Below are 13,237 nucleotides of genomic sequence, written 5' to 3'. Positions count from 1 at the left end.
TGTCCTGTACTCTCAAGGAGATTTTAGGACAGCCTGATAAATAATGACTGACTTGTCCAGCCTAGAACTAATAAATACTAGTTTTTGATGATACTGCCCAAGCAAAGCATGTGTAGCATGGATCACGACTCCCCATTTACATGAACAAATTGGAGTCTATTAGATAGAATTCAAACCATTGGAGTGCAGTACCTATAAGTACCTATAAATCTCTGTGGCGTGCTCCAATCTCTGTAATCAAAATTTATGGTCCCCAAATCAAAAGCTGCACTGAGGGCTAGCAGGACGAGCACAGACATGAGTGCGCAGTCAGAGGCCAGATCATTTGTAACCTTCACGCTGTTTCTGTGCTGAAAACTGACTGAAACTCTTCAAATAAACCATGTTTGTAACAGATGTTCTAACAAATCATCAGTTAGCTGTTTGCAACTAGTCATCAAGAATGTTTGGTGAACTCAATCTTATAGAAAGCTGAGTTCAGTTTCACTGCCCATGTTAGACCTGATTACTGCGGCAGGCATGCAGCGTACCCCTAACGCTGTCTGGGAAAACACCCCAGGCGAGCAGCACTTGTTTGTCTTCTGAGCGATGCTGACACGAATGCTTTTCCGAGCCTCTTACGCACAGTTTCTACATTCTGCAGGTGTGCACATCTCTGCCGGTGGTTTTGTGACTGCATGGACTCATTCACACAGACTTTGCGATGCAATGCAGCCATCAGGCAGGCTTGAACGTTTAACATGAACAGCTACTACAGCCGTGGCATCTCAGGTTGTCTGTAATCACCATTTGACCCTACAGACAGCTGAGCACCAGTGTGTGTGTATGCCCCTCCCCCTGCATGCAGAGTGGTGCAAGCAGCAGCCACCCTGGGGAGAAACCCTGGTAAATGGAGCACACATTTTAGCCTAACACTGTTAATGCAGACAACTTCAAACTCAGCAGGATAGATAGATGGTAAAACCCGTAAGTATTTTGATTGAATACAGACCCAAAATTCAAGTTAAAGGTTAATATGAGAGTTAAATACTACCTTGTGTAGTATTTTGCATACATTTGCTTGCTCTCTGTGACTACTTTCTCGTGCCCCTGTCCTTCCCCAATGCTTTGCACTTCGTCTCCCTACTTTCCTGTTTTTCATGTGTAACCAGCTCCAAGCCAACGGTCCTCACTACTCTCTGTTCCCGTTTTGCTCACACTTGCTCCATTTCAGCTTCCTATGTGTCTATTCTGTGCTGTGCCCCTCTAACACCCTCTGCTGCCAGCTTTACTCCCTCCCTCTACTGTTCTCATGGTTTTGTTTTTCCCCTTAACAATAAGTCTTCAGTGCTTACATAAATGAGTTAATCATTGACACACAGGAAGAACCAATTTTCATTTCATTGCAGTAGTTGTCCCTAGCAATTTGGAAACAGCAGGCACACTCTCCAAAACTGTTTTCTTTGTCCTGAATTGGAGTCCAGAGAAAGGATGAAAGGTGGCACAGGAAGGGAGTGTGGACCCTGGGGGTAGCGAGAGGAGCGTGTAGAGATATTGTTACTGTAAAAAAACAGACAAAGCAAGTGATGGTGATGAATGAGGACACTTTTTAGATGCTGACATGGTTTAAAAACCAGGTCGTCGGAGACGCAGCTGAGTTTGAAGATACAGCCTCGCTCTCTTTCTACTCTTGGCTCTTTTTGAAGAGCAGCTGTTCACTGACCAAATGTTCTTTCTCCTTTTTAAAGCCAATAACAGCAGCACGCAACACCTTTCTCCATATTAACAATGGCCGGGCTCAGTAAAGCTTTTAGCAGCTTAGAGAAAATGGATCGCTTCAACAAGGCTCATTACCTCACATGCTAGTGGTGCAGCACGTGCTAGTGTTTATTTCTCAGAACTGCAGATATGCCACAAAGCAGCTGCTCTCGGGTTCTTTGTCTGGACTAGTCCAGCCTCACGTGTCCTCCTCCCTCCCTCCCTTATGGACCCTTCCAGGCTTTCATTATTACATAACGGGTTTCTAACTCGTGTCACCTTTAAAAAACATTAAGAACATATAGGATGTTTTTTTTAAAGGCCCTGTTTAGGTGTCATTACCTTACGCTCAGAACATTTTGTCTCCTCTGGAATGATAAAAGAATGTAAATGCACTTCCCCTCCCGTGTCTGTACAGCAGAGGACCGCCCTCATGCGTGCTATTGGCTGCCCCTACATGTAGTCCTGCCCCAAGCAGAGTGAAGTCTGAAGCTGATTGGTCTTGCCTGTGTTTACATGGAAGCCTCTGTCCCTGAGAGGCTGGGCTAAAACTGAACTTCCCCAACCTGCCTCCATCTGAGCGTAAACAAAGACCTCAGGGCTGTGAAAGTTCACAAGCTGTAACTTTTGGACTTACCATGACAATTGAAACTCCAGACAACTTCACGCAAACAAGCAAGCAGCAGCAACTTCAAACACATTGGCTAACGACGCTCCTTTCTCACTTCGTCCCCTCCAGGCAGCCACAGCCCACCCCAGGACAGACGCCTATGGTGTCCCCGCGGGCTGAGACCACCCCCATTCCAGTTCCTACGCAGGTTCGCAACTACCAGCGCATCAAGCAGAATCTGTCCAGCAGCCCGAACACCACACTCTACAGCTCCCCCAGGTAAGGACTCTGCTGGGATTGCTCAGTCAACTTATCGAGTGGCAATGATGAACTGCAGAGGAATGCTTAACTCACCACAACTATTTCATCAGCCATAAGGTTTCACTGAAATTACATCAGTCAACTGCCTGCTTGAGTTTATGGCCTTACTGAGGGGTTTGTTGACAGTTTCACGTGAAGACAGAAGAGAAGGGATGGCACGTTGTTTCTCAGGGAAACTAGTTACTAGTTACACTAGTTACATATTCGCCTAACAAGGGAAAGGTCCTCGATCGGATCCTGGGAGGAGACACAGATCCCTCTGGGGTTATGTCAGGAAGGGCATCCCGCGTAAAAATCTGCCAAATCAAATATGTGGAGCTACTCACTGTGGCATTGCTAATGGCTCTGTTATTAGAAGTTTATTATGTTAGCTTCTCTGTAGAATTTCGTTCGTCTGGTGGTTTACTTACTTTGCCAGTGAAATTCCTCCCGTAATGCTGAACAAAGTGTCAGAGACAAATTCAAATCTTCAGTCACGGTTCTACTTTCAGCTCAGAGTCAGATGGTTAGTGTTATTGTTCTCACTGCAGGAGCAACATTAGTTACATTCCTCCTCATCTGTGGATTCATTTTCCTCTGTATTAGCAGCAGAACAGTGCACACAAATGCTAATATTAGGTGGGGAGTGCAGAGGAGGCAGCTGATGAAAGGTTGATGCTTTTTGAGTTTTCTTAGCACAATTTACGTGAACAACGTATGCAGGTGAATTTCAGGTGTTCGTTTATGTTTTAACCACAGGACAGTCAAACTGTAATGTTTCACTTTAACGTGCATGATTAACACGTGTGATAAAGAATCACCACAAAGATTCTTTTAATACAAGCATGAGAATCGTGTCAATTGTTTTTCCAAAAAAACGACTGTGCAAATTTAAAAGATATTAATTTAATTTTAAAAAACATTCTGTGTTTTATGTTTTGCAGTTTACCAGTTGCATTGCATGGAATCACTATTTCTTTCAGCCCTGCAGACATTCGTCCTGCCTTCGTGGTTTCATAAGTGCAGCGAGGAACATACAGCTGTACCACCAAAACATATTACCCACATTTGACAGATATGATGATGTGGGGTATCTGTGTCATCACACGAAGCACCATGAATGTGTAACGAGCTGATGATGGTGATATTCATGTTTAGACGACTGAGTAGACTACACAGTTTAGTATCGGACTGAAAACTGCCAACTTTCAGCTGTCGTGAGTCGTCTCAGCAGCCAAACAAATGTTTGCAAACTGCCACAAGATGAAATGAGCCAAAGGAAGACTGGCTTAGACTGTTACTTCATGTCTGTTTTGTATAATTAAAGATTCATGCTTGTGTTTTTCAGATCTGGCACAGTGAGGCGATCTAACACCAGTCCAATGGGTTTTCCCAAGGTGGGCTCGGGGTCTCCGAGCTCCGCAGACGTCCCTCAGACTGTGGGCCGCCGCCTCTCCACTGGAAGCTCCCGGCCCTACTCGCCCTCACCTCTCGGTAAGCTTACGTTTAATGACACCTCCCAGACATGAAGGGGACATCTCTCGAGTCTCCTGACAAATCTAAGCTCTTTCTGTGTGCAGTGGGCACCATCCCTGAGCAGCTGGGTCACTGCTGCTGTCACCTACAGAACCAGGAACCCCGCAGCCGCAGTTCTTCAGGAGGTACGTTCTCAGGCTCCCTGCTCGTTCTCAGGGCTATCTCACTCTGTATTGTCCTGTTCCCTTCAGTTTCAGGTGCTGTGGGTACAGTTGTAATGAAAAAGGAGATTCACAGTATACAACCCTTCCCAACAACGATGTGTTTGACATTTAAAAGAAGCAGAATTGACAACAACTGCTGTTCTGAGTTCTGATTCTCTTGCTAGTGACATGACTTAATTTTTGGAAAGTGCATGAGTCACCATGACTCCAGGCCATTTTCAGAGTCTCTGGCTCCGCACATGTCTTACGCCTTGTTCACTGTTTGTGTCAAGAGGTTTGCTGTCATGGTGACCAGGAAGGAGGCTTCACTGTCCTAAATGATGAATCAGATTTTAGTGCTTTGTCCCCTGTGTGAAGAGGCACACAAATGAGCAGCACACACTCTGTGGAAGGTTGTAGGGAAAATGGTAGACTTGATGCTAAGCCATGGATGATTACTAACTGGTATTGGTTCTAATCCACTGTGTCTTTAGGTTCCCCCATCCCATCCTCTCAGCTCCTGGGGGCTCGGCTTCAGAGCGCCCCCATTCTTACTGAGGTCTACCAGACCAGGCAGAAGCTCCACAAGCAGCTGTCTGACCCTGTGCAGCCTTCCTCCTCCTGCAGTCACTCCCCGCAGCTTGGCCGTCCCGCCAACCTTGGTTCTTCCCCCACCAAGCTGCTGGGCTCCTCCCCTCGCACGTCTGACTGGCTTCAAAAGTCCCCACTGCCCACAATCATTGGCTCCCCAACTAAAGTGAGTGCCCTTCAGTGAAGAAGTATGCTTTTAGCTGTTAAATTTAGGTTACTTCACCTTTTTGTCTCTTTTTCAGACCATTTCAGCACCATTTAAGATCCCCAAAACACAAGCCTCCTGTAACTTGATGGCGCTGGCAGACAGCCCCCAACCCACAAGGATGCTGGCTGACGCACACGATGTTTGCGGACACCACAGCAACCCCTTCCTCGCCGGGCGACCAGCTGCTCCTGAGGGCAGCCGGACATTTGGCAGGTATAGAAGCACCCAAATCTGCTTCCATTGGAGCTGTTAAATCTGATAAATGCACATATGGACAGTCCAGTGCAGTCACTTACAACATGGACTGTGAGATTCGTCATAAATAAATAAAAAACAGCTGATCAGTTGGTGTTCTTATGCAGTGACAATCTTTCGCCTGGCTCAATTTCAGACTTCCCGGAAATCTGATTGATTTCCTTTTTACATGAAAGATGTTAAGAGTGTTTTAACTGTGAAACACTCTGCTGACATCATCTGCACTTTCCTTACAGGTCTGTCAGTACAGGTCGTCTGTCTGACCATCCAATCAGAATCACTCTGGGTGGGCAGCCCTATCAGGGCAGCAGTGACAGCCTGAATACTGAGCGGCCCATGGACACAGGTATGAGCACTGAGCAGATACTCTGCATGTGTGAAATTAGCAACATTGTGTCCAGTTTAAGCCGTGAGAACATCGTTTACAAATAAACGGTTCACTGAACGACAGAAGTAACGAGCACATTTCCTCCTGCCCAAAGCCCCCGCAGGTCCGAGCACGCTCGCTCACGGTGGGTCAGCGAGTCCTCGTACGGTCCTTTTCACTGTGGGTTCACCACCCAAGAGCAGCACTCCTCCAACCTGCAGCCACCTGGGCACCCGATCACGCACCACTTCAGGTGAGGGAAACCTGCCACCTTCTTGCAGAGCTGAGCTTTAGGAGGAAAGCTTAAAGTTTTTCTGCCATGCTCTCTCCTCTCTGTCCCCTCAGTGGGCTCCAACAGTTCAGCAGGCTCTCTGTGCTCAGTCAGTGGTCGGGTTTATGTCGGCTCTCCTCCGGGCATGGCCATAGGCTCATCTCCTCCAGGAGGTTACGGAGGTGGGCAGCTGGCCCCTGGGGCAGAGGGGGCACCCAGCAGCCTGCGGTACGTCCCGTATGGGACCTCTCCTCCCAGCCTAGAGGGGTTCATCACCTTTGAAGCCCCAGAACTTCCTGAGGAGACTCTGATGGAGGTGAGAAGTAGGGATTGGTGCCTTACAAGAAGTGGTTGATTCTTTTCATGCAGTGTCTCTTCTCCTCTTCAACATTTCATTGCAATCTTTCTTTCCGTGCCCTAGCGTGAGCACACAGACACCCTGATGCACCTGCGGATGATGCTTTCATTTACCGACTGCATCCTGGAGATGGCGGCGCTTCGAGCCGGGGGGACAGAGCTCGGCATCTCGGCTGCATCCCTCTACCCTCCCCAGGACAGCGTGGTTGTGGACCAGATCAGCCAGCTGAGCAAAGAGTGGGGGTAAGAAACTTAAGTCTGCTCTGATTTTTAAGTAATATAGTTTTTAATATCATGTAATCATAGGGCCCTTTGTTTGTAAACACTTCCCATTTGTCTTACGAGCTGTGGTTGTGCTGCCCCCTACAGGCAGGTGGAGCAGTTGGTGCTTTACATGAAGGCAGCTCAGCTCCTTGCTTCCTCGCTCCATCTGGCCAAAGCTCAGATTAAATCTGCCAAGCTCAACCCTTCCACTGCCGTCAAACAGGGTAAGGACGTTTCGGCTTCCTCGCTGCCTTTTTCCTTTGTATTTTATCTTTATTAGTTTAATAAAGGCTCTCCCTTTATCCTCTCAGTGGTCAAGAGTCTGAATGAGCGCTACAAAAGCTGCATCTCCCTGTGCAGGCAGCTGACCGACAAACTCAACCACTTCTTCTCTGATAAGCAGCGCTTTGTGGACGAAATCAACAGCGTCACCGCAGAGAAGCTCGTCTACAATCACGCAGTGGAGCTGGTGGGTCTCATGTGTATGCAGTGACAAACCTATTGTACAGATAGACTTGGTGCTGGTGAGGCTAATGCGATCGTGTGCGTGCTCCAGGTTCAGTCAGCAGCTCTCGATGAGATGTTCAAGCAGACGGAGGACATAGCCTATCGCTACAGCAAGGCCTCCATGCTCCTGGACGGCCTGTCCAAGATCCTCCAAGACCCCACAGACATCGAAAACGTGATGAAATGTAAGCACGAGCTCACCGTCTTAAGCATTTGAACTTGGGGGGATGTTTTACTCAGACGTGTTCAGGATGGCGCTGTGATTCATGAGACATTGCAGCATTTTTTGTGCATTCCACGTTTATCTAATGACTTCTATTAACGAGTTCCTGTTTTGTATCTGTTCCCTGCAGACAAGGCCAGTGTGGACCGCAGGATCTCAGCTCTGTGCTACTGTACTGTCACACTGTACGAGTAGAAGAGCTGGTGAAATCATAGACAGAGGGACCACGTCCTAAGACTGTTGATTACCGTTCCCACAAAGCCCTCATTCCTTGTGTAGCAGTTCAAGCACCTTTCATCGGCTAGGTTCCATCTCTGTTTATCATGACTTCATTTTACCAGCTGCATCGCAGAGTGACCGCATAAATCTACAACCAAAGATGATGGCAGATCCGGAAACAAGACGCTGAACCTGGCTGTAGGTGAACTTGCCCTTTCAGGTGCACTTTTTTATGTCACGATGGTCGACCGCCATCAGACGGAAACATTGGGGATTCGTTTCTACCAGAACAAAGAGGACTCACGGGACCTCGACAGACTCGAGCTCCATAAGAAGTGGCTCATCTTTTCAAATCCTGTCAGTGTCCGTTATTTACTCAGAAGTTCGTTTTGTTATTTATTGGTTCACATGCACATGGATTCTCCCTGAAAACCTCAAGTATTGGAGTTGAAGGAGCGTGTTGTTGTTCGTTGTAACAGATCTAACTCTGTGGACTTTAACATTAAACTGTTACAGACAGCTGGAGAGCTCTGTGTCTGGGGGGGAGGAACATCTAATTTGTGATTGCTTTGTTTTTATGTTTCTTGTATTTTTAGCTCATGCACTTTACCGTTGAGAGGAGGAGGAAGGTGGAAACGTGATCACTTCTGCTCCGAGCCTCAAAATCGACCTGCTGTGTGTGGGATGATCATCAAGCTGCTGTAAAGCCACAGCTTTAATCATGATCTATTTATCTGAGTGCAGCTCAGTCTGTGTAGTGTGACACAGATTGGAGCTTTCTCCGAGATTCCCTGGTGATGTCACTGGGAGTCATCCTGATTCTGGCATGGGAATTTCCTCTGCTTAGAGTGGCTTGGTGCGTAGGAATATTCGGTTCCTGCAGCTTCTACAAATGTCTTTGTTCAGTCTGTGATTGTTCCCAACCTTCTGGAAGTGTTACACTAAATCTTTGGATTTCAGGTACACTAACTGTATGTTGCATGTGACGCATTCAGGCTGATTTTCAAACTAATAGCTAAAATACAAAATGTCAGCGTTTGCATAGAAAGCTGAAACCTTTGGATCATGCCACTCACAGCATGAGGGATGGAGGCTAATGTGTGGTGGCGGCAGATATCCAAAAGAAACCCAGAACTTGAGTGGATCAGAGACTCTGTCACCACTGCCTCGCTGAGCAGCCAGTCGGGTGTCCACTTTACACCTCGATGGATTTAAACTGAATGGTCATATTTACTTGACAAGTTACCTTAATAACATGTTTCCTTAGACTAAAAACAAACTACAGCTTTTTATGCTTCGTCAGAATCTGTAGCTTTTTTTGAGTAAACACAAACTCCATGTTTGCAGACTTGTATATATTTTATTGTGGAGCATGTGATTATTCCCTTAGCCTCTTTTTGAGAGGAGGGTGAGTGTGTGGGAGAGGGCGTGGATATCAAACGCCCTGCCTGTCAGTCAAAGAGCACAAATCTTTATATGTAGATAGATGAATTTGTATTCAAGTCTGCCAAGGGTTTGATAAGGAAACCCTCCTTGGGCACAACAGGAGTGTGCCAAAGACTACAATAAAACTTCTGGCAGCTCCAAATCTTTCCAGAGAACTCTTTTTACCAGGACTGTTCATTGTTGAGGTCATGTTTGTTCAGCGCTCCCGAGTGAGCGTAATGTCTTCAGATTTCATTCTCCTAATTTTGTGAGACTTGATTTGTCACAATCCACATCGTCCCGCCCCCCCGTCAAGTCCTCACGGGGTATGTACTGTATGTACGAGCATATATAAACACACGTGCACTTGCCAGGTGTGCTTTAAGGCCAGTAGTATCCAGTCAGCATGGAAAGGAGGTGCCTTCTTGTGAAAGCAGACACAGGCCTACTCCTCTGTACAGGTGTGAATACATTCTTTGTATAACGGCGGTCTCTGGACTGTTCCTCCGATGTACTGTTCTCGTTTTCTTTTCTAGACACGTCTGGGTTTCGGTTTTCCCTCATCCCTGTCATGGGCGCTCTGAGCCACATAAAGCCTTTTCTGCATAAAGGGTGAAGAGGGATAAATAAGGCGAGCCACCTGAAACTTTGTACCATTCTGAACTACGAGTAAAACTGAGATATTTTAGGTAAAGCATGGGTACCACGTCTGCATTTTACCCTGTACAACCTCTAGGATGTGGAATGTATGTATCCTGTCGTTCTGCGCCTCTCCAGCTTGATCTCAATGCATTTTGGAAGCCCCCACCATCAGACCCTGATGATGAACACCAGTTTTTCCACGTTTAACATTATACTCGTCTGTCACTGGGGGGGTCTCTCTTTGTTCTTTATGGAACTGAAATGCAGTTTTTGTTATTAAAAAGAGAAGGAAAAGTGAACCTGTGTCACTGCGCTGTCTTTAATCTTAGTTCTGATTTTAAATGTACAATTTTATTTCTGTCATTTCTGTTTTTAACAAGAAAAATCAGTTTCCTAAATCGCAAAGACTGCAACGTAACAATCTCTCAGATTAATCCTTAAAAATATAACGGCTCGAACTAACAAATGACAAATTACTTGGACTACTGTGCAACTGAATTTACAAATGTGACTTTTCGATCCTAAATTCAGTCATTTAATTTACATCGTTTTAAATGATTAATTAACATTTGCTGTCCTTGGAACTGGAAATTTACTTGTGAAGCTACTATGATGCATAAATAAATTTCTCCTTAGAATCTCTCTTCAAATCTGATTTTTACAAATCAAAAACTAATTTGGACCCAAATTCAAGTTTTAAAAGCTTTTTCCTGCCTGTAACTTGAACTTCTGTCACTACATCATCTTCAGGAGTTGTTCAAAACTTTCGATTTCCAAAGACTTTCTTGCTATTTTTTAAAAAGTGGTTTTGAACAATAGTTCTCCAGGTGTTCTGACTTCCTTTGGAAGTTTTTCCTGGGACACTGGCTGGTTTTTCACCATTTTTAGAGGAATGTTAAAGCCCTGACCCATGACCCAAGACACCTGACTCAAGGGAGAAACTGGTGCAGTCGACACATAACAGACAACTCTGATAACAGAATAGAATTCAACTTTGTCATTGCACATGTCACAAGTACAAGGCAACGAAATGCAGTTTGCATCCATCAAATGCTTTAGCCATGATATAGATATATTACAAAATATATATTAGCAATAATATAGGGTTATATAGATATATTACAGAAATGGGTGTGTTATAGGTGCCAAGTCTGCACCAATGAGCTATTAGATGAAATCCTGCCATATTTTGACACTGTGTGCAGTGTCCTTAAAACATTTGACAAAATTGGACAAGTGGAGGACAAGAGAGGAACCGACACATCCACTATAAACAGAGCAGGCAATCCATACCTGAAAGTCATGCCATTAAGAAATAGGGTGGAAAAAATCCTGCAAAGACCTGACACAGAGATGCAGCCGGCCCTTCAGTTGAGCCCTCTAGTGTTCACTGAAGCATAATCAGAAATGGTCTGAGGTACAGGGTGATTGTGAAGGAGCCATTCTTAAGAAAGGGAACTGGTTAATGAGAATCAGTGGCAGTAGGTCTCATGAATCTAAGTATGACATTTTTGGTTCAATTTGTCATCAGTATGTATCAGGGGTGGGCAATTCCAGGCCACGAGGGCCGGTGTCCTGCAGGTTTTAGATCTCACCCTGGGTCAACACACCTGAATCACATGATTAGTTCATTACCAGGCATCTGGAGAACTTCAAGACATGTTGAGGAGGTCATTTAAATCAGCTGTGTTGAATCAAAGACACGAGCCCTTGAAGCCTGGAGTTGGACACCCCTGCTCTAGACAACACCGCTCATCCTCCTCTGAACCAACCTATGACTGTGTAACATAGAGGGCTGTCAGTTCACATTAAGTCTAGGCCGGGGGTGTCGAACTCCAGGCCTCGAGGGCCGGTGTCCTGCAGGCTTTAGATCTCACCCTGGGTCAACACACCTGAATCAAATGATTAGTTCATTCCCAGGCCTCTGGAGAACTTCAGGACATGCTGAGGAGGTCGTTTAGCCATTTAAATCAGCTGTGTTGGATTAAGGACACATCTAAAACCTGCAGGACATCGGCCCCCGAGGCCTGGAGTTCGACACATGTGGTCTAGGCAGTAACGATAGTTTAAGCCAGCAAATTTAGAAATCCACATGAGTACCTGAAAATCCTATAAAAACTCACTAATCCCACGACTCACTCATTTGCACAGCTAAATGTCGCCCTCTGGGACAAATACTCCTGTGAAATTTTTCCACAACCCGAAAAACAAACAGAATAAAAGATTCCTATGGAAAAAACACCCTGCCTCTTGGTTTAACCTGATCAGGTTAGATATGAAATGACCATACCAACCATAAAGGTCAGGAAAAGCTGGGCGGCCCCCTTCCCAATCACCTGACTTCCATAGAGGCTTAGAACAAAGAAACAATGGTAAGTGTGACAAAAGGCGCAAAAAAACTTGGAAAAGTGAAACAATGTAACCTTCACAATAGCAAATGAACACATGGACAGAATATGCTTTGGTGTAAAGAGTTAATATTTATGAACAAGTTGTGAAAATATTAAGACAATCCCTTCTCTGTGGAGTGGGACAGGAAGGCCTCAGAAGGCCCAGTCCTTCTGTGGCAGTGACATCCACGAGCAGTTCTCTGAATAGTTGTTAGGCAATGTTCATTGTAAGGCTGCATTTAGGACCTCAGTCTCATTAAACTGGAAGATTGTGCTGCTACAGTGGCGTCAAATGACAGGAATGAGAAGTGTGGGATCCTCCAAAGTAGACCTCAGACATGTTTCAGGAGCAGCTGGTGCTCCTTATGTTCTCGTTTCTTTCCGCACTACTGCCATCTACTTATTCAAGATCTTTTGTGTTCTATTTTTTAAGCAAAACTTTCACTTAAATGGTTTAATTAGTTGTTTTGTTCTTTGAAAAATAAAATAAAACATTACAAAACAAATTTCACACTTTTGTCATAGGGGCTTTTCATAGAACACCGTGTTTTCTACACTTTCTACTTTATTTATGTCTCCCTGTCGACAGGGTCTGCCAGTCTTTCTGATAAGAAATTCAATACCTGTAGATCAACCTTTCCAAATCTGACCGACAAGCCTGTGAAATAGTGATGTGCGAATCATGAACGAACCGTTCAGTATTCGAGAACCACTTTACTGACTTGTGAATCATGATTCACAAGTCCAACTGACTCATTCACTGACTCGTCCCTTTTGCTGTTAGCAAACTAATTTCATTAATAGAAATATATCTAGCTTATAATTAAAATTGTGGGGGAAAACAGCCAGTTTCTTAACAGAAACGTTTCTGCTCTGAACTGGAAGAAAACCCCCCGAGTAGAAGCTCACATCAAGACAATAGTTTCTCAGCTCACAGTAGCATCGCTCTGCTAACATGCTAACAACACATTTGAGTTACTCACCCCTTCCTTTCCTGAGCTGAATCATAGCATGAACGAATCACTCAGGACTCACTCACCCCCTCCCTCCTGGCTCACAGCTTCTTCTTCTTCTTCTTCTTGGTTGGCAACCAATGTTAAGGCGCATTACCGCCCCCTGGCTCACAGCTCAGTGGACAGTCAAATGAGAAAATATATATTTGACACATCTGAGGAAAATACTAATAAAATAA

The 13,237-nt window shown here is 45.2% G+C and overlaps 1 protein-coding gene across 1 annotated transcript in view; it reads left to right on the top strand.

The window, feature by feature from the left end:
- The window catches only part of ulk2 (unc-51 like autophagy activating kinase 2), a 33,615-nt gene extending 23,661 nt beyond the window's left edge, over positions 1 to 9,954 (top strand). Inside the window, exons 15-27 of the mRNA XM_086260577.1 lie at positions 2,477 to 2,626; positions 3,996 to 4,141; positions 4,228 to 4,308; positions 4,821 to 5,083; positions 5,160 to 5,338; positions 5,617 to 5,726; positions 5,863 to 6,000; positions 6,093 to 6,334; positions 6,440 to 6,618; positions 6,745 to 6,863; positions 6,951 to 7,108; positions 7,196 to 7,331; positions 7,500 to 9,954. Of these exons, the coding sequence (XP_086116703.1) occupies positions 2,477 to 2,626; positions 3,996 to 4,141; positions 4,228 to 4,308; positions 4,821 to 5,083; positions 5,160 to 5,338; positions 5,617 to 5,726; positions 5,863 to 6,000; positions 6,093 to 6,334; positions 6,440 to 6,618; positions 6,745 to 6,863; positions 6,951 to 7,108; positions 7,196 to 7,331; positions 7,500 to 7,564 (1,966 nt within the window). The 3' untranslated portion in view covers positions 7,565 to 9,954. The remainder of the gene's footprint in view (positions 1 to 2,476; positions 2,627 to 3,995; positions 4,142 to 4,227; positions 4,309 to 4,820; positions 5,084 to 5,159; positions 5,339 to 5,616; positions 5,727 to 5,862; positions 6,001 to 6,092; positions 6,335 to 6,439; positions 6,619 to 6,744; positions 6,864 to 6,950; positions 7,109 to 7,195; positions 7,332 to 7,499) is intronic.
- The last annotated feature ends 3,283 nt before the right edge of the window (positions 9,955 to 13,237 follow it).

This window comes from Aulonocara sp. 'chitande type north' Nkhata Bay, linkage group LG14 (assembly GCF_057382095.1).
Source record: "Aulonocara sp. 'chitande type north' Nkhata Bay isolate Kocher_YH1m ecotype deep benthic linkage group LG14, A_spYH_male_GT1.1, whole genome shotgun sequence".
In the NCBI taxonomy this organism is placed as follows: domain Eukaryota; kingdom Metazoa; phylum Chordata; class Actinopteri; order Cichliformes; family Cichlidae; genus Aulonocara; species Aulonocara sp. 'chitande type north' Nkhata Bay.
Note: the sequence above shows the minus strand (reverse complement) of the source record. Positions and strands in the feature narration are given on the sequence as shown.